Consider the following 26,619-nt stretch of genomic DNA (forward strand, 5'->3'; position numbering starts at 1 on the left):
CAAAAAAGAGTTCAGGAGCCCCGCTCCCCCAGCTACGGAGGAATAGCTGTGGGCCTTCATGCCTGGAGCATTAGGAGGGATTTGGGATTGGCCTGTTTCCCAGAAAATAGGGAATGGATTGGAACAGAGGTGTCAGCACAGCCAACACATGGGCTAGATCCAATTCTGCTTGATGTATTTTTGTGGCCTGCAAGGCACATTCAGGTTCTCCCAGGTTTTGTTTCAAAATCAGAACAAGTTTCTATTCCTTACATGGCAAAGAGAAATCTTGCAAGTGTGATACCCACCCCCCGCCCCCAAACCCTGTGTAAACCGATACAGGGATATCTTCCTGAGCCTGCAGGCAACCTATGGGAAATGTAAATTCTCCTCCCCCATCCTTATTGATTTCCTTGGCATGTTTAATGTCATAACCTAATGCTGGCACTTTAAATGTCAATATAATTATTTAATTGCTGATCATTATGTAAATAGGATGGGGAAAAGAGGTCAAAATATAGCACCTGCTGGGAGATTTTGAAGAGAAAGAAATACCGCTGATCTAGCTGCTTTGAAGCCTTGAAAATGCAGTAGTAGCGTACTGTGAGTGCTCGTGAAACTAAATGCATGGGTAGGCACAGAGGTATCCATTAACTATGGGTTGCTTTGTGAATGGTTGTGACTTGTGAATTGATGCTGAACTTAGAAGCACCCCCAAAATCCTATTTGGTCGTGGTGCCTTTGAGCAACAGCTTTTCACATAATTCAGTCACTGGTGAGTTTGATCCAAACCTGTGAAACCATATCATACTGTAGATAACACAGTATTCATCTGCTTTGAACATCTTGAGTAGGATAATGCTGCATAATTAAATCCTGAGTTCTTGCCTCTTAATTATGAAAGGTCAGATTTTTGCCAGCCATGCATAGGTTGGGTAGCATCTCATTGAGAGCTGGGGCTGGTTGAACTTCTTTCAACAGCAAAGTGTTTTATTTAAAGGCCGTTTAGTTTCCCCTTTCCCCACCTTCCACAACAAACCATTAACTATTTGGACATTTTCATTTTTAATGATTTGTTATTTGATTTAATAGAAAGGAAATGTTATCAAAAGTATTCCCAACATTTTAACACACGGCAGGTTTTGAATGTACCAACATCTATAAATAATGCTCTTAATGCATTGGGTTTTTTCAAAAACAATTTGTAAAGACAGCTTTAAAAAAAAGCAGAAAGTGGGGTTACTTTTGAATCCTGTGACTTGAGACAGCTTTTGAAATGGGTTAGCTTTTATTGAGCACTGTTAGTCAGAGCAGCCCAATTGACTCCAGCTGGACTATTTGCTGGGCACAATGCTATTCAACCTGAATTAGGGCAAGGAGTGTAGGATCCCAAAGGAGGAGTGAGGGCAGTTGATGTTTGAGTGCTTCACACTGATAAAAATGGGTGCCTGGAAGTCGTGTTTTGGTTGCCCAGTGCAAAATGTGATATGCATAACATGAACCACAACCGCCGCACAAAAAACCCCCTGTTCATGAGTTTGCTTCCACCACACCCCTGGTACTTTTTGCTTTTGTTTTCCATGACTGAGCTTTACCTAGATCACCAACATGGTCAGAATTAAGAACTACCCCCCAGTAAAAGCTTCAGTGCTGTCAGTTGTCACAGTTTGCTAATCAAACATGACCTGCTCAGCAAGGTAGGCCATGGGCATGTGAACCAGGCATCTTGGGACTCCCCCCTCCTTTGCTCAAGGGAGGGGTAGGGGGAATTGCAACCCTGGGATGCAACACCTTGACTCTTAAACTGGCCCATCTTAAATTAAGCAACTCAACCATATTCCAACCCAAGGCAGCACCTTCCATAGACAGCTGATCGTTTGTGTGCAGTTGCCCTGGGGCAGTTGTGTCCAGGCTTTTACAACACCAGCCGTATAGCTGCAGCCCTAGCTGTTCAAGACTGCTTGACTAGAAGCACACAGGACATTATGCGGTGTCTCTCACCCTCAGGCCGGCATTTTTGAAAAGGGTCCCCAATGTTTGCATGCCCAGCTTGCAACACCTTGGCCTGATTCGTAGGGAAACTGAAACCCTGCCGTTCCAGATGGCTTCAGTTTGTTTGAGGGATGCATAGCAGTAGCAATACTAGATCAGTGACCCACCTGGATCTGTATCCTGTTTCTACTAGGGTTGGGACAGATATTGCATAAACCGGTTTGACCCAAATCAGTTAAGTCTGATACTGCATTCAACCAGGTTTATCTCAAACTGGTTTCAGCCATTTTCAAACTGGTGTATGTGCACTGAACGTCTGTTCTGTTACAGGTTTAAACCACTTAAACCGGTTTATGCGTAATGTCTGTCCCTAGCCCTAGCATTCAGTACTGGATGTTCAGAGGAAATTACGTCTCTGAGTATCAGGACCGCTGAATATCAGGATCAGGACGTACCTCGGGTCTCACCCAGATTTGTTCAGATTTTTCTCTTTGGCTTTCAGACAGACAGCGCGTCCATCCCATGTCGAGCCATTCTGAAACTCCAGCTGGAGGTCCCAGGGGAAACGTTAGTTACCGCTTTGAGGGTTTTAGTCTGTAAAATGGACAGATTCCTGATAGACGGCAGGTCGAGAGGGAGGCTTGCGGGTCGGCTGAGGCATTTACAGCAGGGTTTACACCGGTGGGATTGCGGTCCGTTGTCTGTCTCTGCCAGGATCCCTCTCCCGTCTAGTCCAGCGCAACTTGCAACTTTCTTCTCATTTCTCATCAGTGAGAGAAGAGAATCGGTCCCGAAGACCCCAGAGACTGTGAGCCAGCCACTTGGAGGGCGAGCTTGCTTCAGGGAGTGGTTGCAAGGGACGCTCAAGTCCTTGTGAACAGTTATTTTATGAAGCATTAACTGAGCTTAGTGCTGCCCAAGACACGTAGGAAGACACGGTCCTTTCCCCAGGGAGATTACAGTACATGGCCAGATTCACTGGGACGTTCCAGCTGCTTTGTGTCATTCCAGTGATGGTGAACCCAACTTAAACCAGCTAGTTAAATTGGGTTTATGGCTGCTTTGCATCGCCAGAGCAGCACAAAGCTGGCGGAGCATACTGATGAATTCAGCCCAAAATATTTAGACCTCTTTGCTGAGCCTGTCACTCAGGGACTGGGAAAATCTCTTCAATGCTCCCCCAACTCCATCTTCTTCCTACACTGCCAAAGCAGCAGCAGAGAGAAAAATTCAATAAGCCCCTTCTCTTGCTAATTGAAGAGTTTTCCTTTGTCAGCCACTCGGCTCCAACACCGGCAGGTACAAAGCAGTAACCATCAGCACTTTGTCTGTCTCTGAAAATCCCATTAGCAGAAGAAAGAGCTGGAAGTTTCATTCAGCTGAAAAAATAATAACAATCCCCTCCCCCCCCTTTCTGATCCATCAGCTGTACATTAACATATCACCCTGAGCAAGAGCAGATTCCCTCTCCTGCCTCTGCCCCAGGAATATGTAATCAGGGTGAAGTGTCACATGAGACAGAAAGGTATTTGCTTCGGGGAGCGATGTGTTGGTAAGTGGGTCTGCAGATAAATTTGGGAAGTAAAAATGCCATTGGCAAATCAAATCCTGTCCCACCCTTCCTCACCCCATTGTATTTTTCTTCCTGAAAACTGTTTTTCACTGCAAAAGTGCACATGGCTACTGAGATTTTGAGTGCATCCTAGAAAGAGTAGAACAAGGCATGCCTGCACCTTTGGACTGGTGACAAATAAATTGCTGCCAGAGATGTGGCAAAGGATGGTGCTCCAGCCTGCTTGGCAGAGAAGTGGGAAGCACTGGGGAAAAATCATGAAGGAGGACTTATTTGAATGCATGTTTTGGGCCCAGGGTGGTGGGTATTTGTAGATTCAGCTCACTGGGGTATGCATTGATTGGTGTTCATGCACGTTTGTATGCATGGCCCTGGGCCTGTTCGGGCTTGAGGAAATGTAAACTTGGATCCATGTCATGCATGTGGTTTTGGGTATGTGTAGGTTCAGTGGCATGGGAGGCGTGTGGGCTTGGGATTGAAAGGTGCCTGTGGCATTTGGGTGCATAAGAGGATGCTCCTGTGCATGCACATAACAATGCTAAGCAGCATATACAGCGTTGATGGCTTTGCAGGTACTGAGGCTGGCTCTGCATGAGTGCTCAGGTCAGGGCAGAAGGTCCTTTCACTGCTTACCTCTGCATTAGCTCCAGCTTACCTCCGGAGAAGAGTTCAGCCTGAATCAGCTGGGATTCTTCCTGGTGGGAGGAGTTGGCTTTAGACACAGAATTCAGGATTTCTGGTTTCCCTGTCCAGTGCTCTGCTGCTGGACATGACCTCCAAGGCACATGTTTATGGTGTGTTTGTTTGCAAAGCATTTCCTTATCCCTGCATGAAAGGTGTTACAGTGGTGCAGCATGTTATAACACCTCCGCCTGGGGTCTAAGAGCTGCACCTGGAGCAGGTGATGTTAAGTGATGTTGGTAATACCAGTAAAGAGGTAGTCGCTTTCCTTTTTGCTGCAGTAGTGACAGGGGAGCAGGAATTGCCTGCATGGTGACTGCAGCTCTTATCACACCTGGCTGCTTTGCCTTGCTGCCACGTGACTGTTCAAGACAACAGGGGAGGAAACCACAATTCTAGTTCTAGCATCATGGCCCAAGAAGAGGAGGGGCTGCTAAGGGGAATGGAGGGGGATCCTCCTGTCATTTGCATTTGGCAATCTAATTGCAGTGTGCAGTGTGGGCATCTGTACACGCCACGACCTTTTTCCATTTATGCCGCTGCAACTGCATTTGTGTTTGCACGATCGTGATTTCCCACTGCTTTAAGTGTCTTTTCGGTGCATTAAAATAACACTGCTCGGACATGTTTTATTTTGCATCACTGCCACTTACCTTGCCTTATTTATGGATTTGTGTCACGCAAACAGTAAACTACTCAAACACCAGGTGTTGCTTTGGAGCCAGTTGCCCCACCCAAGGGGAGGGTGATGCTTTGACAGACTGTGGCAGAGGTGGGCAAAATGTGGCCCGGGGGCCGAATGCGGCCTGCCAGGCCATTTTATCCAGCCTGTGGGGCCCCTAAAAAAATTTAGAAAATTAATATTAATCTGCCCTGGGCTGCCTGTCATGCGGCCCTCGATGGCTTGCGGAAACTCGGTAAGCAGCCCTCTGCCCAAAATAATTGCCTGCCCCTGGTGTGGGTTGCTCACTCGACTCAGATCTTTTTTTCTTCCCACTGGGGCTACCAGTTCAGTCCAAGGCTCTCCAAGCCTCTGCACTGAGGCATCCTTCTCTGGGTCTCAGTTCTCCCATGCCACTAAATAGCAACCATCCCTGTAGAGCTGGGGGTGAACGAGTTCATAGTGGTCCCTTGGACTTGGATCTCATTGCAACAGATTGACTCTGTGTGAGTCACCAATTGCCAGCGATATTATAGCAGTTAATGCAGAGAGATGATGGCAGTGCCTTATTCACAAGAGACTTCTGTGGTTATAGCTGATGGACCCAGGCTCTCGCTTGGGCTCCTTCCTTGTATGTGTGTGTGATGTCTCAGCCAACTAACTGTGTTTCACTGCATATGGATTCCTTGCAAATCCCTCCTTTAGAAAAGTGCCACCAGATTTGGGATGCTCTTTGTTTCTGTGAAATCGAGCAGAAAAGTTCACAAGCAAGCTGCTGCTTCCCTCCCAGCTCTCTACAGCTCGCAGCTTCTGTTGAGCAGAGCCGGGTGTGCAGGTTGCTCTCCTGCGTGTGATCCTGTGCCTGCACTCCAGAGGGGCTCCAGGGAAAGAGGGAGAAGGCGAAGGACCCTTACATTCAGGACTGTGTTTAGGGCAAGTCGAGGCAGGATACCCGAGGTCCAGGCCCTTGTTTGATAGCTCCTCGTAGGAGCAGTAAGTCTGAGGCTGAGCGTTAGGCAGCCCCTAACTGAGCCGCTGCTCTTCAGAGGACTTGAGTGAGCTGCCAGGGTGCCGAATGTATTTGATGGGCCTCTGGGAAACTCAAGAGGGGGCAACACTGGCAAAGAGAAAGCTGGAAAGGGGACTGAATGAAAGGGAAGAGTCTACTGGGGGAAACAGGTGCTGTCTTTAGCTTTTTTATGCACACACGTGTGGGTGGGTGTGTGCAGAGGTGCTGCCTTGTGTGCCCCTGATGGGCGAGACTCCAGATGTTGGCCCAGCTGTGTTTGGAAAGTGGGAATGCCAGAAGCCACTTGTGGAGCAGTTGTCCCACCGCCTAATCAGCTTGGTTCAGATCAGAGGCAGCACAGGAGCCCAGGCGCTTTACTGAGATAACGCTGTTTTATCCCCCCAGCCAGAGCCCTGGAGGACTCGAATCCCAGCACTCGCTGGCTATGATGTCTGTCCCCCCTACCTTTTGTACAGCGCTTTGCGTAGTTTATCTAATCCTTCAGGACCTGCTTAGCAACCTGACAATGGGCTCAGCTCTGCCAAGCTCTCCGACAGGGATTCGGCACGCATTTGTCGAGAAAACACAAAATAAGCGAGTCGGCGACCCTGGTAAAAGGCTGCCTTTATTCCTTCATGCAAGGATGAGCCACTGCTAGAGAGGAGCCCGCACAAATCCACAGTGGAGTGGTTTAAAAAGGAATCGGTGTCTGTCTTTCCCTCCCCTTTTCTCCTCCCTTGTGTCAAATGGTGAAAAGAAAATTTGCTGGGAGAAAACGAATGCCAAGAATATTCCCCGCTCTCCTCCCAAGCCCGGAGAAAGAGTCCCTTCCCTCCGTTCTCTCGATGCCTGTCAACGCCGAAAGGCAGCCTTCAGTACTGCTCCGCCCTGCAGAGCAAACCGAGTCTGGGGAAACTGGACTAGAGAGTAGGAAGCTCCCCCGTTTTCTTTCTTTTTCCAAGGGAACATTATTCCAAAAATATCTACCAAGCCTGTGGGTTTGGTTCAGTTTGGCGGAGATGTGCTAAAGGACAACATGCAGTGCACTTCTGTTCTCTCCTGCCCACCAACTCCTCTACTACCTCTTCTGCTATATATAATTATGTCTTGTAAGCCCGCCACGACCCTTTGAGCCAGTTAGGGGGAATTGTCCTTCCCAGATGGCCCTGTAGCCAAAGCCAAGCCATGGACAGCTGTGCGCAGGGTGAGCTGCAGGGAAGAAGAGGTAAGAATTGACCTTACATGTGTAGTTGCACTCCTGCATTGGAGGCTCAGTGTTGGGGCTTATCTTTTCTTGGCTCAAACTTCATTGCTTCCCCCTCTTTTTCTGGGGCCTTAGGCTGGCATTAAAGGGACGTGTGTACTGCCACCTGATGTAGGTTCTCCATGCCTGCGCAGGAGCTCTTGGCCCTTGAGCAGTTCGTTTGCTGGGAAAGGAAGGTAAAGCAGTGCTTCGTGCCATCTAGTGTCATTACTTCTGGCTTCCTGCAGTCAGCAGCCACTTGGCCTGTTGCACTGAAGGCTCAGTGGGTAATTAGCTAGGACATGCTTAATTATAAGAGAATGTAGTTTGCCTAGACTTGCCTTTGAGGAGTCAGCATCACCTACCCACGCAGGGGTGTTCAGACCAGGGGTCATCTTACTTAAGTAAACCTGAGTAAACTTTAGCGGGTGATACCTCAGGCTAAATGCTGATATACTGCTTGGAGCTGTGGCCTCCATGGACTGCAGAAGGCTTTTTCTGCACGTACCCTCCCCACTCTGCCATCCCTTTGGTTACTTCAGTACAATTTCTTTAATGCAGGGTTTTTTTTGACTACCTCTGATTTTACTTTTTAATCAGATTTGCATGTGAAAGCTTCACGTGTTCCCTCCTAACACGCTGCGCTCATGAATCAGACCCTTGTGCATAATGCTGTCAAGGAGAGGGTGCTTTGAAGTGATTCAGCAAGGGAAGCAGCTGTGGATGGTGAAAGCCTGGCAGCTCTTAAGTGGCTTTGCTGTGGTCCGAGATAGGAGGCGCCCAGCTCTCCGCGGCCGGCTACACATGAGTTCCCAATTGAACTGCTCTGTAGGGTTCCCCTGTAACCCCCTAGCAAACCCCTCTGGGTGGCACTAAAAAGACCAAACATTGATTTGGATCCAAAACACCATCTGCTGAATAGGAATTCGCAGCAAGCCGTACGTAGCTGTAGCCAACATGTTCACTAAAGCTGTGGTCCTGCTGTCACAGTCCTGCAATCACAGGCTCGGAGAGATGATACCAGCAGCTTTCTAGGGAGTGCTTAGTCAATATACAGATGTGCCGCACATCCAAGAATTGCCTGAATAGGCCTGTCAATCGATTGTCTAACTCTCTGCGACGCAGGGAATTTCAGGCAGAGAGATGCCATTGCTGAGCAGACACCTAGTCCTCCCAGTGTAGTATAAAGTATGAAATGAGGGCTAGATTCTGAGCCACGCGTGCACAGCGAGTAATTTCTTTGCTCCAGAGTAGCTCCAGGGACTTAGCTGAATCAGTCATGGAGCGGTCACCTGAATACCTGCCATTTGTTTGCAGTATAAGAAGTTGTGCAAGATCTAAGTAGCAGACCTAATAAAGCTAGTTGTTGCTCTGCGCTCTTCGCTGTGGACTGTGCAGGCAGCTTCCGTCTGTGGGTACCTATAATACCTTCCTGCTTTAATTAGAGGAGCTGAAGCCTCTCCATAGGCGCACGGTGCCCGTGCTGGCCAGATTCCATCTGCACTGCAGCCCCGACAAGATTTTTTAAATATTGCTTGATCTTGTGTATCTGCTGCCATCGTACCCCGAGGCTTTTTTCTCTCTTTTGATCCAGCTTTAAGCCATCACTGTTTCTTGCTTCCTATCATTTATCAGTCAGAGGGAGGTGGAGAGAAACCCATGATAAATTCAGGCTGGCTGAGAAATAGAAAGCATCCATAGTGAAATATGGTGATGCTGAGAGGCTCCAACGCCCCACTCTGCCAGGCCCTGTACAGGCAAAGGATGAACAATGGAAATAGGTGAAGGAACTGCTGTCATCCCATTTTACAGCTGGTGAGGTGAGGTGAGTGAGGCACAGATAGGTCAAATGACTTTTTCAAGGTCACACCAAGTGCCGGTGGCAGAGACCAGAATTGGCTGCAGATCTTCCGAGCCCCAACTGTTAGCTGCCTTTCTTTTAAGGTAGGTCCTCCAATGAGGCCACTGTCCCCTCCTCCCCCGATCAGGTTGGTTTACTGAGGACCACAGGAGTCCTTTCTCCTCTGTACTACAACAGGGAGCTGTACAGATGAGCCCTTGCTTACAGCTGCTGCTCTTGCCGAGGGGGCTACAGCAAAGAGATGCCCTTTTGGACCTTGCAAGTGGGCAGAAGGGAAGCAGGGGAGGGTGGTGAAGTTCACCACAGTGGGGAAAAGCAGCAACTGGAGATGACGCCAAATGTAGCTACCCTCCCTCTGCGAAAAGGAGCTAGTGTGGTGTCTGCTGATCCTCAACCAGTCACGGAAGCCAAAGATCCCATCTATGCACCAAATAACTGCCAGCAGGATCGGCAGCACCACTGAATCCTGCCTCCCGATTGACATTTCACCAGCGCAAGACCTGCACCTATCTCTGATAGCGCTTTCCACTGCCAGGAAAGGCTCTAGAGCAGGCACTGCTTGTTTGCAGAAGCTTCTGCCTGTCCGTCTGTCTGGCTTTCCAAGTCCTTATACCGCGAAGGATACGACTTTTGAGTGCTCCTGATGCCGTGTTGAGCATTTTGCACAGCTCGTCTGAAACGCACATTCTGTTGCCAGTTTGGGAACTTAAATGCTTCAATTTTTTTTTATTCTTTATTTTCTTAAAGGCTTTGCAGTTCATCACTGGCTGAGCCAGGGAAGTTGCTGGCTCCACAAATGGATGCCGTCCAGCCCAGTTGAGTTCAGGGAACACCCGCAGACCGAAGGCCATTGCCTCTGAGAGCGTTGACCCCATCGCCGCAACCTGAAGGTTGGAATTTCTTTTCCGATACCATGTAAACACTCCCTCAAAATAAAAGATCCAGATTCCCAGCTTGCAAACGTTGACTCGACCCGGTGTGATTAAACAGGAATCAATGTCCGAATGCCCTCCACCTATGAACATCCGAGGGCCTTTGTCCCATTCATGAGGCTGCTGGTTTTCTGTAATGTTTTAACCTGTTTAAGGTATTTAAGTATAATGCAGGGACTCCAAAACTTTGCCCGGCTCATTGGCTGCCATGGAGATTTGTGATGTTCACAAGGGCTACACTGACTTGATGCAGAATAGAGGAGCGGGACATGGACATGAGCAAGGTGGTGCTTTCCACATGGGGACCTGTAGTCTGCAGGTCACAGGCATCTGCATCAAAGTCTAGGGGGGCCATGAGCGGCTCCAGCCCCGGGCACTGCGGACACCTGCACGGCTGTCCTGTCCAACAGGTTCCAGATGATTCTGCTTTCAGGGATTTGGGGAGCCTTCAGGTGATTAGGAGCTCAGGTAATCAAGAGACAACCCAGCTGTAGTTGCAGGGAGGAGCCACCTAACTAGAGGGCTTCCCCAAAGCTCAGTGCCTGAAGACAAGAGAAGAGCTACTTGGTGCAAAGCAGGTACAGTCTCGGCCTTCGTCGGTGGGAATTGAACCTAGGGTCCCCAGCACCAAAAGCCCAACTTTCTTCTGCTTCGGTAAAGAAGCCCCTAGTTTTACTCTCCACAAACGGGAGGCTCTCTCTTTGGGGCTGACCACTCAGCCAAACAAGGACTTTTGTCCAGATCTTTATGAATGTCACGGTTCTCTCTCCTCCTCCCCTTTCTCTTGCCCTGTTTGGCTGGCCCGCTTTTGGGAAGCCAGGCTGCTTAGTCGTTTCTTTTCTCTGCTTCTTCAGCCTCTCGCATGCAGCCTTTGGGGCATCGCTTCCCCTGGTCGGCCATTCAGTTAACTGGGGTTTGGCTTATAGCTGCTTCTGCTAATGGGAAAATGCTATATGGCCAAGTCTGCGTTCTGTAACTGCACCACCCGCTCCGCCTGTCCCAAAGCTATTTACTCACTTCAGAGAAGTGCTGGGACACCGGCATTAAATGCTGAAAAGATCCTGCAGTGCAGATGTATTATAAACACAGCCGGAGAGGTATGTTTTTCTTGCGCGGCACTTCAGCACCGTACGAAGGAACGGTTATGGTCAGACACCTCAAGAATGTGCTGGAGTCGACCAAGACTCCTTGTGGCCACCATGTTGCGACTAGAGCAATAAGTGAGATCTCAAAACATTGTGAGTGCGAGTGTAACAGTCTGGCTGTGGCAGTTTGCCATTTTCCTTGTGTCTACAGATTGAATCTGAGAAACATCCTGGAAAGGAGGCCAGCCCTAAGGCATCTCCCTTCAAAGGGGAGGAGAACCTGGTGCTAATGTGAAAAGGGAATGCTAGAGTTGCGTCTAACTGATTCCTTTCTCTCTTTTTTTGTTGCATGCCTTTTGTGTCCGCCTAGGCTTGAAAACATTGGGAATGCCCACTAGAGGGACACAGAGAAATTCCTTTTGTTCAGTTCCAGGTATCAAACTTCTTTATGTGGATTTGTTGCTGCAGCTCAGATTCTCCTGCCTGCAAAAGTAATGGCTTTTGTGTCAGTCTATCCCACTACAGCTCAGATATTTAATAATTCTTCTATTCTATGGCAGTCGGGGGGGGCTTGTGTCCCATGGAGTCTACTTAGCCTTACAGTGGGTTAATGTTTCAACCCGTGCTGATTTGGATTGGGAATGAAGAGCATCATCATTTGTTCAGGGAAAATGTCCCTATGATGGGTCACAACACAGTTAATAGAAAATCAATGCGTCATTCTGTAAAGTGCTAAGAAGTGACATTTTTTCTGGTGTTCCCCTGTCCCCCCAGCCCCCAGAAAAGTTTTACATTGTTCTGTTGATTTGGTTTTGTAATGTGTGGTGCCAGCACACTGAAATAACACCGTAGCTGCTTTATTCAGCAGTTTCTTAAACATTAGTCATACTCCAGTCAAGACACCATGGGGAAAACATGCTATCATTTTGTCACGCAGGTACCAAAATAAAAAGATAATGGTTCACAGAGTGCAGGATTCCTGTAAGAAACCAGCTACAGACCATTTTGAAGGCAGAATTCAGTGATTGCTCAAACCTTAAGCATGTGCTTTTTACTTGAGCACTTGCTTAAGTGCTTTGTTGCCTTGGGAAGAAGCCTTTAAGGAAGGCATATTCAGAAGATGGGTTTGCACCCCTCCAGAGGTCTAACGTCCTGGAAAAAATGCTGTTCCAATTGCCAGCTGAGACCTAAAAAACCCTAAAGAATCAGCCCCCTAGACTCTTTCCCAGGTTTTACATGAGACTCAAAGCAGGTTAGGAAGGGACCTTGAGAGTATTAGGGAGCGATGTATAATTCCCCTCCAGTGCTTGTGTGTTCAGTAAGGCTTTTCCTTGATGGTGACACTCCCACAAGGATTCCTGTCTCATACAAATCCCCTTTTCCCAGAAGCAGCATCTGAGTCAATCAGATAAGTCTGCTGGCAACAGAAAAGTATTGGTACCAGGCTCTTGGATCAAGGGGAGAATTTTACTAAGGATGAGAGTGGCTGTCTTGAAAAAGACAGCAGCAACCTTGGGAACCCCTGGATTGAAAAAGGGTTTGCGTCTCTGGCCAGGCTAGCATTACTCCCTTCGTTATCATTTTCTTCCATAAAATCGGGGTTAAGATGGTGACCTTCTTTATAAAGCTCATTGGGGTACACAGGTGGCAAATCTCAGAGAAGAGCTGGATTTCATTATTATTTCCTGCTTGTGCCTTGGCTTCCTTAATCCCAGCGGGTGAGAAGGATGGGTTGAGTCCTCCTAGGTCCTTCCCAGCTTCTGCTTGGAAAGGGCTGTTGGTTTCCTTGACTGAGCGCCTATGTACCTGGTTCGAAAGGGTCAGCATGCTGGTGATTCTCCTGAACTGTGTGACGCTGGGCATGTTCCACCCCTGTGAAGATACCGCCTGCGGCTCCCCGCGCTGCAGGATTCTCCAGGTATGGACCTTTCCTCACTGACTGTTTCTAATTGAATGGAGGCCTTGGAAGGTTTCCCATTTGTCAGTGTCCAGAAGCACTGTTAGGTTTGCAAAAGGAAAAGCCCCATTTCTGTTCACAGATGCAGAGAGAGAAAATGAGCGTGATCCACACGATGCTAAAATTCGCTTCTGCGCACATGTAAAAATGCCCCGAGACCCTTTACGAGCCTGGGCTGTTGCCTACAGTGAGAATTTCAGCTGTCAGAGGGCTGTCATGCCAGTGTGTGCGCACTGGTGCAAGCTCTTGATGTCAGGCAAGGCCACTGTCATCTGCCTTTTGGCCCTAACGCAGCTTAAACCTTCTGGAGGACAGTAGGGCTTTTGAAAAGAGCTGGGTTATAGTGCAGGCATAATTTAAAATACTCCCTCCCCCCAAAAGTGTTGGTTCCTTCTCTTTAGGATTGGAGGCCCATTGATTGAACTGTGTGCAGGGAGGTGCACCGTTGCTATCTGAGCTGTACCCATTTGCAGAACTTAGACCTCAGCATCATTAATCAGAGCTTCATAAGAAGCCCACTACAGTCACCTGAAAGACTTGTTGACTTTAGTGGGCTTTGGATTAGGTCCTCAGTACCTTTCATCAGCCCTATTGATTTAAAAAACAGCAGCTGAGGGAAGTTGCTGGGGAACCTTCCATGAGCTCAGTATACAATATAAAGTCATCTTCTCCCAAAGTCTGTCTTCTCTCGGTCTATATTGCTCTGTTTGGGCCATCATGGATCAGGAGACACGTGCTTGTACCCATGTAGTGTGTTTTTCTCTTTATCACAGTGGGGCAGACTTCCGTTTTTATTTTTATTTTTTGCCGCTCTGTAGTTCAGGGGGCGGGCACGGCTGTTTTTCTTCTGAACTGATTCTGCTGCTTTGTTTTCTAGAGCTTCGATGATTTCATCTTTGCCTTCTTTGCTGTGGAAATGATAGTCAAGATGATTGCGCTCGGGATCTTTGGGAAGAAGTGCTACTTGGGAGACACGTGGAACCGCCTGGATTTTTTCATTGTCATAGCCGGGTAAGTCAGGAAAGCCACGGGAGGCTGGAAGTTGGTGCTTCTGTTTGCAGCCCTCAGTGACGATCTGCTGCACCGTTCGGCTAGCTTTGTCTCGGAGGACAAAGAAAGCCCGTGTTGGTTAACGCCAAGGCCCAACTGTTTCTAACATGTGCTAGGATGGTTGTGGTTATTGATTTTTCTTTTCCCAGCGGGGACAGCGTCCTGGACTGTAACTAGAACAAGAGGCCAGCGGCAGCTTCTGTCCTGCGGTGCATCATATAAGACCTCGTCTTTTCCCCTGAATTGTGAAGCTCCTGCTACCTCCTTACTCCGCATCTGCCTGGTAACTGGGACAATTGCAACCAGCTGTGGCAGTGCTAGCATTAAGTTTACAGACAGCAGCAACAAAAGAGAGAGTGGAGGAATGTTACAAAGACGGTTGCCTTTGTTCTCCGCCAGCCTGCGCGCTTTCCATACTGTAAGATCTCTCGCTCAGCAGCTCTGGGCGGACTCAGCTGGCACTCGGCTAAACTATTTTTCTGGCTCCAGAAATATTGGTAGTTTCAGTTTCATGCAGATTGCCCAAATGGATGAGGTTTCAGCAGCTCGTTTAAAGCAAGGGCCTGGCTTCCAAGAAGAATATTTCAGTGAAATGTGCGTGATTGCCCTTTTTTATTGTTGGGGGAAAGCAACCAAGTTTGCCTTTCATGAGTGTTTTCCTTTCAGAGGCACCTGGTTTAAATTAAAGGCTCCTCTAGCACCCGAGAATCCCCTGGCTGTGGCTGGAAATCCACATGAAAAGTTCCTGGACCACAGCCAAAGAGTTGAGTTTCCTTGACACATTCAATGCTCAGAGGCCCTTGCCTCACCTCCCTGCTCACTCGGAGAGCCCAAAGACCTTTGGGAATCTGGCAATTTTTTCCCCCTTCCATTATGTGTATAATTAACCGGAATTTCCTGGAATGGATTGGAGGATCCTAGAAATAAACCACAACTGCGTCATTTCCCAGGTTGGGCAGTTGGCAGCGAGCTCGCTGGCTACTAGGAGAGAGCTGTGTGTTTGCTCTTGGTGCATGATCCATCACTGCGTCTCCTTGCCCGGCCCGAGTTGATAGCACAAGTCCTTGCAGGTGAGCGCGGGCTGTTGGTAGGGGCTAGGGGAACGCAGTGAGACGAAAGGGGATGAATTTGAAAGTCAACCGATCTTGCGCCACATGCAATTAGACCCTGGAACTCCCTGCCACAGGATGTCATTGAAGCCAGTAAGTTTCTGAGATCCAAAAACAAAAAGGGATTGGACTCCAATAGATATTAGCAAATGAAGAAAAAACATCTGGCAAGAGATGTTAAATGTTGTGCTTCAGGGTTTAAGCCAGCTCCAGCTGCCAGAGGTAGGGGTTTTCTTGCACTTTCTTCTGGAGTATCTTTTCCTGGGCACTGTCACTGGCCCCAGAGGCAGCTACTGGAGACATGGAGCCTGGGTCAGATCCCATGTGCAATACAAAAAAACACTGGATTGTAACAAAGTCCTACAGCACAGTTGTTCTTGTCATCTGGATGTGCCCTTATGAGTGTGAATTCTTAGTGTAAGGCTGCCATAGGAAAATACTTTCGTGTTGGCCGCCAGGACAGGTGCTTGTGTTGGATATCCTCCAAAAAAGCCTGCTAGCAGAACGTGGTAGATCAGGAACCCTTTCCTTTGGACCAGTCTCATAGTTGCATCCACCCGGTATCACGATGTCACTGGACCACGCAGGCTGACAGCCCACGTGTCTGAACAGCCACTGCAGAGGGTGGAGGCAGCTGGGGGTTGCATCTGCCCGGTGGGACTGTATGGAAGGAGCTTCAAGTGCTCATGTGTGCATGCCAGGCTGGGAAGAAGGGCCTCTGCCTCCGGTAGCGATGTACTCCGTGACTTCTGTGTTCATTTGTTTTCTGCCGTCTGTCCGGTTGGGGCTTTGGTTCCTGTAGGTCAGAGCTGAATAATTAGGTACTACATAGTCGATGAGGTGGCTTCCTGGATGTTCATCTGTCACAAAAAGAGGTCCTATACGTTCGCCTCGAGAGACTCACGGTGTTGAAGTAACCGCAAGATCAAAACCTGAGAGTTTTAGGAGGTCACTGGGACCCTGGAAAAAAACGAAGGTGGGGGGGAATGCAGCTTGCCTGGGGCTTGTTTTACACTTGTGTTTCTTTCTAAACTTCTGGAGGTAAAAGCATAATTTTGTCTGAGCCCCATTCTGCCTTAATTTACATGAATAAGCCCCCCAGAAGGATCCTACCAAGTGTAGCTGAAGATACAATCTGGCCTCTTATAAAACCCCCCCGGCTGCCTACCTTCTTTTCCTGTAAGTTCCCATTACCTAGGACAGCGAAGGGAGAAAATTGAAGAGACCATTTGCACACACGTCTTGGCCAAAGCACTTACACTATTCTTGCCAGCTTAAGTATTAGTCCTTGAAGATCAGGGCTTCATCTAAAGCCCGCTGTGGAGTCATTGAGAGTCTTTCCACAGTCTTCAGATCAAGCTAGCTTGGTGATTTTCCTGGTGTTTGGGCTTTTAAGGGTGGGGCCTGTCAAAGGGAGATTTTTGTTCAACCTTTTTTCTTAATTTTAATGCTAGGAGGAGACATCAGAAGGGAAATTAGGTGCGAGCAAGCCTACCAGTTGAACGGGGATGGGACCATGCAGGTTCTAGGTCATTTACTTAATAAACATAGTTTGGAGGTAGTGTAGATCAGTGGTTTGAGCACTGGGTGCTTCTCCTAGCTGGGCCACCAGCTCTCTGTGGCATCAGGGGCAAATCGCTAACGCTCCCTGTGCCTCTCTCCTCTCACCTGTTGTTTGTCTGGTGTATTGATGTTGCAAGATCGTTAGCGCTGGGGCCATCTCATATGTGTTTTTTCCAGAGCTCGGCATGCAAGGGCTTTAGTCTCTGCTGGGACCTGCAGGTGCCCTGGCAATATAAACAGCGTCATAAAACAGTGGATCTCAAACTGAAGAGGAAAATCATTGGCCAAGGTCATGGTTTGGGCACTCCGGTTTGCATTTAGTTACCCAACTACCCCTTTCTCCCTGTGGCCACCATAAAAAAAGAAGACAAAAGGAGTATTTCCTTCTTCAAGACGCACACATGGCAGCATAGATACTGGTGCGGAACGCCCGCCTTTGATTCCCCCAATTCCCAGGCTTTGTTAGCACACATGGGGCATCTGCTGCGGAGGTTTTGCAGCCTTGCAGTTTGACCAGCTTCATGACTCCTGCCAGGTCAGCTTTGCCTCTTGCTAAATGATTGCTCTTTTCTTTATGTACATGAACTGTTCCCATCTGGGCTCTGTCAAAACCAATTCAGCTGACAAAGGATCGAACTAACTTTAAATACAAAGCAGGATATCTCTTTCCCTAGCAGCTGGACTTCACCTCTCTTTATGATTACTCCCTTCCACTTCTGGGACACACACTCCTCTACATCCTGCCTTTTCATTATTCCTAAAGGTAGCTTCCTTGTCTCTTTGTACCTTTTGTTCACCTATGTATCCCACCTTGTGGTCTTGAAAATTGAAAGCACTGGATGACTCTGCGATTAGCACCTGGTAAATGAAAAGGGAGGGATTAGTACAAAATGTCTGGTGTATGTAATTGGGGCAAAAAGCAGGTGAAAAATATGCCATTTAGAAGAGTAAATAAAACCCCTATGTTCAGCAACATTGTGGGGTCAAACTTCCAGCTGGACAGAATCAGATTCCTTCAGTCCTTTCTGAATATAGCCAGGGACTTTTGCCTTCCCCACATGGGACAAATTATTTAGATGAATATTCAGGCTGCGGCACTAACTGCAGAATATGGAAGTCATGAAAGAACGACGCTTGAAGTTAAGACATCTTGCTGCCTTGGCTTCCTTTCCATCTGCAAACAGAGCAGCTGCTTTTGAGGAACTCCGGATCTGAAATGCCGCCAAGTGCTACTGAGGATGTTACGTGGAAGATTTCAGGAGAACAAAGCCCTTAAAAATATGTCAGGCCATGCCTACCGCAAAAGGCACTTACAAAAGCGGGGGACAGGCTTGCGCTGCACAACTGCAGCCCATCCTGAAACCTTGCTGCCCCTTGGCGCAAGTTGGATGTTTTAAGTCCATTATGCTGCTTTGAAAATCTCCACCATAGTTCCCAATAGGTGGACTTGGTAGCAGGTGGCTGTTCTTGTCCAGTCTCCATCCCTGAAGAGGATGGTGCTTCATGCCATCAGTGAGCACCTGCTGTGTGAATGAACCATTTTCCTCTGGCACATTTACCCAACATCTGAAAGGCACTAGTGCTCAGAAGGGGCTGTGCCCATACAGGTCAACAAGCGCTCTGTCGTCCTGTCCCAGTTACGGGAGTTAATGTTGCACGCTTTGAATCGTACACTTATGGCCTAAGCTTGCCAGAGGCCAGCTGGCCCTAGACAACCTTCTTTGGTAAGCTGGCATCCCACACGCTTGCCACGCAGCTGGACCGTCACACTCGCAGCCGTTACGGCACGAGCACCAGTCAAATGAATGCCGGCAAGCAAATCAACAACCTTTTATGGGCATCATTTACCAGGAGGGAATAATGGCCTACAATGTCTGAGCGTAGATTATGTGAGGAGCTGAAACTTTGCCTCCTCCACGAGTGAGGTTAGCAAGTGGCCAGGTGACCCCTGGAGTTTCTCATACAAATTCCCTGATTATTAGTAAGGCTCTTGGTTAGTTTGTGGGTCTCTCTTCGGGAGGTGAAGAATGGCTCGTAAAAGGCAAAGAAGCTGGCTGAAATGATCGAACGTGGCATTTTCCCATAGAAAGTGCATACGGCGAGGGACACTGCTAATAACGCTATAATCAGAGACTGAACTGAGCTGAAGTGGTGTCCCGACAGGGGGTAAGTGGTACGTGCCATGCTGCTGTGACGATCATAACCAAATCCGGTTTGCTAATCATGTGATAAACCAAAGGATTTGACTCGGTCTGAAGTGGGATGGAGAGAGAGCTGACCAGATCTCCCAACCGACTTGTTTGCTGATGGAAGAGCAGGCGCTCCGAATCCTCGTTGCAGAAATAGTGTCTGCCTCAGGACCCAGGATTGAGCGAGCTACCAGGAATTTAGCTGATCTGTGTCAGCCACTTTTTACTGCCACCCCATCCTCCCCATGCAAACCCTTTCTGACTATCCCAGTGCAGGGGCTTTTTCAATTTCCAGACTGCAGGCATCTCTCTCCCCTCAAATCGGAGCCTTTGTTGCAGCCCGGTGTAACAAGAAATTCTCAGCCTTAGCAATAATCCTTCTCCCCGAAGCCCACTCTTCTCTCAGTCTCCTGTGAATGCTCCAAATCTAGCTTAATCTTCAGGCTTCATGATCTGAAAGGAAAACAGGAATTAACACCCTGAAGAGACCTAACAGGCCCTGCTCCTGACAAGTAATCAGCATTCGTTCTCAAACGTAGCCATGTGCCAGCATAGTATCTCCCCTTTTCCTTTCAATCAAAACCGTCCTCCCACCATTTCCTGAAAGACCCATAGAAAGTTAATTTACTGTAGCTTGATGGGACTCCGTTGATAGCTTTGGAAGCTTAATTACAGGGCAGGTAGCAGCAAGGCAAGTTTCCTCGTTACTGCCGTCTATTGAGACTCATCCCTGGCCTGGAGAAAGCTGTTTGAATGGGGAGAAGGCTTTTTCACTTCCCAGGGTCTGCCATTCTGCTGAGATTTGCCACATCTAAGGGGAAATGGAACAGTCCAGGAGCGGTAATATTTTTATTTTTTATTTTTTTGGTTTTCCCTTCTCATTTTCTGTTGGATAAAAGTTTCGAGGGCCAAATTTCATCCTGCTCTATTTAGTGCCAGCTCAGTGATGCACTTATACCTGGCCGCAAACCAGTCCATTATAGTTGCATTGACTTCAGTGGGGTTGCAGTTAAATGTGGATCAAATTCTGTCCAACCTCATAAATTACAGTAGAGTGCCGTGTGTTCATGACAGTGCTGTTTGCTTCCACCGTGTTTACTGTTCTCTCCTAGATATCTCTGACCTAACAATACTCTGCAATATTAAGCAGGCCATATAATCATATGCCTGGTGTTATGTACTTATTTTTCCTGCTTCCAGATTGTGCAGAAAAGGACCTGGGGGTTACAGTGGGCAATAAGATGAATATGAGCCAGCAGTGTGCCCTTGTTGCCAAGAAGGCTAACAGTATCCTGGGCTGTATTAGTAGGAGTGTTGCCAGCAGATCGAGGGAAGTGATTATTCTGCTCTATTCAATACCGATGAGGCCACATCTGGAGTCCTGTGTTCAGTTTTGGGCCCCCCACTACAGAAAGGATGTGGACAAATTGGAGAGGGTCCAGCGAAAATGGTGAGAGGGTTGGAGCACATAACTTATGAGAAGAGGCGGAGGGGGCTAGGCTTATTTAGTTTGGAGATGAGAAGACTGAGGAGGGATTTGATAGCAGCCTTTAGCCATTTGAAGGGGGAGTGGAAAGAGGATAGAGCTGGACTGATCTCAGTGGTGAGAGAGGACAGAACAAGGAGCAATGGGCTCAAGTTGCAGCAAGGGAAGTTTAGGTTGGCTATTAGGGAAATTTTTCTCACTCGGTGGGTGGTAAAACACTGGGACAGGTGACCCAGAGCGGTCCATCCTTGGAGCTTTTTAAGCCCTATCTTGACGAAGCCTTGGCTGGGATGATCTAGTTGGGGGTGGTCTTGCTTGGAGCAGGGGGTTGGATTAGATGTGACTTCCTGAGGTCCCTTTCAACCCTCATTTTCTATTATTCCCTCACATGCAAAAATTTACAGCTAATACCGCTCAAGGGAACAACTGTAACCAAAGAGGCCAGTCTATGTTTTGAGACAAAGATGCTAGAAGACCAGGCACATATAGCAAGTGCACCAGTTCTGCGACCAGTGACATAAGGACTAACCCACTGAAGGATGGTTACATGTATTTGCACTGATGAAGTGCGATTGGTTCTGGGGCCAGTGTGTCCAGCCAGGCAGACAGAGCTGCAGTGCTAGTTTTTAGCTGTTATCCCACCAGCTGTGCATTTGCATGATGGAGATTAATAATATTAAGGCCGGGTTTTGGCCATGGGAAAAGCAACGCATTTTTGGCGATGTGCTGCATTTGTTCGTCGGCATCTGTGGCTGGGAAAACCTTGCTTCAGCGGTGGGACAGGGCACCAGGTAGATCGGGCTTTATTTCCAACTTAGAATTTGGATCTGTGTGTTTGCTGAGGGGCCAGAGCTCTCTTTGAAGACAAATCAAACTGAATAATCAGGAGAAGCCCAAGAAACATGCAGAAAAAATTGCTTCATCTTACAGGTGGTGTTGCCAAGAAAATCTTTCTTACATTTGTTTTACTCGTGAATGTGTTGTCATTTTTTAGGTAGGCAAAGCTCTTGGTTTAGAGGTGATACGTTTTATTAGACCAACTACATAGGAGCAAAAAAAATTCTTTCTTTGCAGGTTTTGAGGTTGAAACACCCTTCATTAGGCACTTTGCATATTATGATATAGTACCAAGGTGTTGGCTAGTGGTTATCTTTGAACATCCCAGTCTGGCTGGTCTCAGCGCTGCCTTTTAGATTCACAACCATTGTCACACGGTTCTGTAACACTGGCCACTTCTGTGACATGCCATTAAGTACTTTCCAGCCTTATTAAACTGTCCAACCCAATTTCACCAGCTCATGGAGAAAAAATGATTTCTTTGTGACAATGTAATGCAATTAGCACTAATTGTAGAGAGCATAATGCCTGCAACACGTCTCTGTAATTACAGTAAAGCTCACTAGCGATGAGAGTGGTACTATATTATCAGATCCCGGTCTTTTGAAACAGGACTTGGGCTGTAGGGTACAGAGTTAGGTGGGGTGGGGGGGAGAAATGTTGACGAATCACATAATTATGTTCCATTATTTTAAAGGAAAGGATTACGGGAGACTAGCTTTTAAAAGAGCACTTGAAGGTTAATGGGAACTGCAAGACAGACCTTGTTGTCTACAGAAGATTGGATGCGATTCCCACCTCACAGAGCATAAAACTGTGAAGTGTTGGGATTGAAAATGTATTTCCACACCAGACATCTGCAGAGCTGTTTGCAGTTTAGTGAGGCTTGAGTTGGTGAATCACAGCTGGGGGGTGAAGATGCTTTCTGACTCGCTGTCTCTTTGGAAACTCTGGCTGGCATGGTGGTTTTGAAGCAGCAGCAGCAGCTTTCCCCCTTCCGCACCACTTCCCTGGGCTGCCGAGTACAGACCTCCGCAGACCTCAACCTGCCGTTCCTCGGAGAAGTAAGCGCGGCAGAGGAGATGTCACTGCTCTGCCGACTCCTTAGCAATTCAGAGTGAAGCACTTGCAAAATAACTACCAGTGCAAGTCCTAGGGCCAGTTGCCTGGATAGTTACTGTAGCTCTGCTGGAACCCAACTGATTTGTCACCAGCTATAGGGTTGGCCATTAGCACCTGCCAATCCACTGAACACATGAGCAATTTGGCCTAATTGGCTTCGGTCAGATTCTTTTCCCTGTAAATTGAATTAAGCCTAAAACTAGGTTAGTCTCGAAAAACATTGGCCAAATCCTTGGTTAGTGTTCATCAGTGAGTTAAATGAAGTAGGACAGTTTCATAGATTCATAGATGTTAGGGTCGGAAGGGACCTCAGCAGATCATCGAGTCCGACCCCCTGCCCTGGGCAGGAAAGAGCGCAGGGGTCAGACGCCCCCAGCCAGGTGCGTGTCCAGCCTCTTCTTAAAGACACCCCCCCCCAGGGTAGGGGAGAGCACCACCTCCCTTGGAAGCTCATTCCAGATTTTGGCAACCCTTACCATGAAGAAGTTCTTCCTGATGTCTCACCTCAGTCTGCTCCCCGGCAGCTTGTGGCCATTGTTCCTAGTGACTCCGATTTTACTCCTGTCTGGAGTGAGTTGCACACGGAGAAGGTCCCTGCTGTTTTTTCACTCTTTCTAAAACAAGGCTTTGAACTTTTCAGGACAGTCTCATGTTTCTGGGCGGTGTCCCAGTGCCCTCAAGAAGTCCTTGAAATGGGAGTTTTGTCACAAATTTAGAAATGCAGGCTCACGTCGGTCGAAGCCCTCTCCCAGACATCCCCGTGGTGCCTACCATTGCCGCTACATCAGTCAGCTTGTCCGTGTCATAATTGGATTGATTCAGTGCCCAAAACCATATCCCCACCGGACAGGTGTAGTGAAGTCTACTGCATGCTTCTGCTCCTGTTCCACTAGCTCACTTCAAAAGCTGCTAGCACGATTATAAATTACTTCCTGATTAAGATACTAGAAGAAAGACTCAGATCTTTGGTTCATTTCCTCTGCTAGAGATAGCTAGTGTGACCTTGGGCAAATCACTTAACCCCTTCAGGTCTCAGTTCTCCCATCTCAGCAAAAGGGGGTAATTAAGTTTCTTTTTTTTCCCATCTTTTACTTGCTTTGTCTGTTTAGCCTGCAGCTCTTCAGGGCAGGGCTGTCTGCAGCTGGGAGTACCTGGAGCCCCAGGGAAGTGATTTTTAAGAATACCAGCTGTGCTGTTCCACCCCTGATAGGCATGTGCTGGGTAAACAGCTGAGTTGGGGCATTTGCACACTCAGTTGTCCAGTTTTGGAGATTGCAGGCATGTTGCACATGTCTGGTGTATCGAGGGCACCTGCCATTGTAGAATTTCACCCCTTCCAGTAGCAGCAAAGGCTGAAAATCAGCAATACACTTGCGACGTGCAGCAGCTGGATTACAGGGGACAGAGAGATTCAAGGGGTGGGGGGAGGTGACAGTTAAATTCCCCCCCCACACACACACACACGCACACTCATCCTCGTGATTTCAGCAGCAGTCGTGAGCTTCCAGCCACTGCAGACTCATGCTTTTCATCGTGACACGCACACAGGCAGCCAGGCACTGGCTGGGGTGTTACCCTCTCCTGTGTTTTCTGTTTTTAAAAAATATTTTAAGCGAATGTCATGCTGATGGCAGACACTGAATTAGCAGTCCTGGAGACGAGTCTTCTGTCTATCCAGAGGACCGGACAGCAGCATTGCTATATCTTTCCTGTGGGCAGACAGGATCACATCCAACAGGGAGAGGCTCCATCTCAGTGGCCTGCTCACCTCTAGACCATTGTGCTGAGACGTTGAGCTGTCTTCAGTGATGCAAGTTCACGTGTAGTCAGAACCCAGCATTGTCCTTTCCTAGCAGCCTTCTGTGTTTGTGGTGGGAACTATACCCTACCACTCAACTGGGCTGTTTTTGAAGCAAGGACCTGAAATGAAAGGCTCCTCCGCTCGACCCTGTTATTCTAAAGCGGTAATTCTTGATCAGGGTGCCGCAGCACCCTGGGGTGCCCTGAAATCCTTTCAAGGGTGCTGTGGTGCGTCACACAGTGTTACCACCATTTAATGCGCAAACGTGATCCTCAAGATCAACCCAGAGATTTCAAATAGGAATCTCTAGCAATAATGCTCTGCCTGTTGCAGGCTTGCTGAGTTCTTTGCAGCAGAAGAATTTCTCTACTGATTTATCTGCTTTTAAAAAAGAGTGAAATTTAAGAGCTGGCATTTTCTGAAGGATGCCTTGAGTCTAATGAGGGGTGCTTTGAGTCTAAAAAGGTTGAGAACTACCAGTCTCAGTTGCAGAGCAAGATGCTAGGCACTCTGCATAAGCATAGCAGAACCTAGTCCTTAGAGATGAAGCTGAACTTGGTACCCCAGAAAATTTGTTGAGGGGTCAAAATCTGATCTTTGCACCTTATGCCTAGCTCTTAATTAAATCCCTGTAGCAGGGCTTAAAGAGTACTAGAGATCCCAGGATCACTGAAGCCTCCGGCACCACCTGCAACCAGCATGCTCTTTGTTTCAATGTCAGCTTTGTCGCTGGCAGCTTGCAGCTTTTGAAATAAGAGCAGCTTGGGCTAACTTCATCCTAGGCTCAGAAAACCTGCTGTTTAAAAGAAACCTCTCTTAGGCTCCTTCATAGCTGAGCTCTGATTCAAACCTGCTTGTGAAAAGGATAATAAAAAAAAAGTTTTAGGACTTTTTTTTTTAAAAGGAAGCCATCAGTTTCTCTTGGTTTTTCAGCTTCAGCCTAAGTTGTTGCTGCATCAAAACCCATATTCATCCTTTGCCCAAGCTCAGATGCATGCCGCTATTAAATGTCTTGGTACCAGAAGGCAGCCAAGGTTGTGAAATCTTCCCACCTCCAGTGCTATTATTTTTATTCAGTTAACTTGATTAAAATGAATATAATATAAAATTAAATAACTCCCATGAGCACAGCAAGACTTGTGAAACTCAAAATGCATTGTCTGAGCGATAGCAGAACATGACAAAGCATTCAAGGACCGGGAGCAAATTTCATTTTACGTTTCTGGAGATATGACACTGTCTAAATAATTTCCCCTTGTCTTTTCCATTTTTGATTGCTTTTTATTATCCACTGATTGCCATGCAATAGATAAAGAGAGATGAGACACCCAGTTTTGGAAACCTTTTTTGATAGAATAAGTCTAGGGATATTGCTTACGAACACAGAAATGCAGCTCTGTATCTTTATGGCCATAACTGAAAACTCCCCAGAGGAAGAATAGTCTTGTGATCAAAGCAGCGGTCTGGGACTTGGAAAATCTAGCTTCAGTTCCCAGTTTTGACTCAGGTTCGCTTTTTAACCTAGGGCAAATTTATCCTCATTTCTATGCCTGAGTTCCCCACTACCCTGAATCCCAGAGGTGGTTGGGAGCTGCTCAGATACGCTACCCCGATAAAGTCTTTGTGAATCCATGAAAGGGCAAAAAGGCAGAGATGGGAACAAAGCACATCTTCTGATCTGTGTGGATGTTGGGGAGGTGCCTATCTGCACAGTGTGGCGAGTTAAACTGAAGGGTTCCAGTTCTTGTACCTCTCCAGACCAGCTCTTTAATAACCAGATCCTGTATTTTGGAGGATTTCTTTGTTAAAGTGAACACATTGCAGTACATTTGCATGCCAAGTTCAATGTGCAGAATACTGGGCTACTGCGCGATCTGTGGGCAGATCAATGTGTCAGCAGCTGCATCCTTCCTTACATTAGCTTTAGTCACCATGTGGCCTCAGCATGATGACTTCTGTATAGAATCATGGTGCTTTCTTAACCAGGAGGCACTTTACTAAAGGAAACAGCTCTGATGACAACAACATACACAGCTCGAGTTCCAGCTCTGTCACCCTTGCTTACCAGGGGCCAACATCCTGTTGAGAGCTCAAGAAAAGATGCAGACACCAGGACTAGGGACAGACATTCAAAAAGCCTGAGCCTGAATTGATTCAATCTTTGCAGGTTTGTCTAATCTGCCTAGGGTGAACCAGTTTGCAACCCAGCAGACAACTCCTCTGGACTGAAGAAATGCAGGTACATGCCTGCAGTGGCTCAGGCTAGAAGCTGGGTGGTGCTAAAGCAGCCCTCCCTTCCCTTTTGTAGTGCTGAGATGAGGGAGGGTAGGCAGGACCTCTGATTAGGGAGGGGTGTAAACCCCCATTCTGCCTGCACCATGTCAGGCTTTTCCCCACTCACTGCTCAAGGGGCAGGAATGCTGCCAGACCCCACCCCCGGGCTGGCACTCTGAGGCAAAGGGGGATGGGGTGCAGTGCATGGATCTGTT

General features: G+C 47.8%; 1 protein-coding gene across 4 annotated transcripts in view; it reads left to right on the plus strand.

Annotated features, from left to right (window-relative positions):
• The window catches only part of LOC149858996 (ATP-binding cassette sub-family C member 3-like), a 345,108-nt gene that overhangs the window by 101,858 nt on the left and 216,631 nt on the right, over positions 1-26,619 (plus strand). For all 4 annotated transcript variants that reach the window (XM_090061603.1, XM_090061602.1, XM_090061604.1 and 1 more), the window contains exons 2-3: positions 12,822-12,934; positions 13,851-13,984. In XM_090061603.1, coding sequence (XP_089917729.1) covers positions 12,822-12,934; positions 13,851-13,984 — 247 coding nt within the window. The remainder of the gene's footprint in view (positions 1-12,821; positions 12,935-13,850; positions 13,985-26,619) is intronic.

Source organism: Crocodylus siamensis, chromosome 8 (assembly GCF_052110815.1).
Source record: "Crocodylus siamensis isolate JL-2025a chromosome 8, ASM5211081v1, whole genome shotgun sequence".
Lineage (NCBI taxonomy): Eukaryota > Metazoa > Chordata > Crocodylia > Crocodylidae > Crocodylus > Crocodylus siamensis.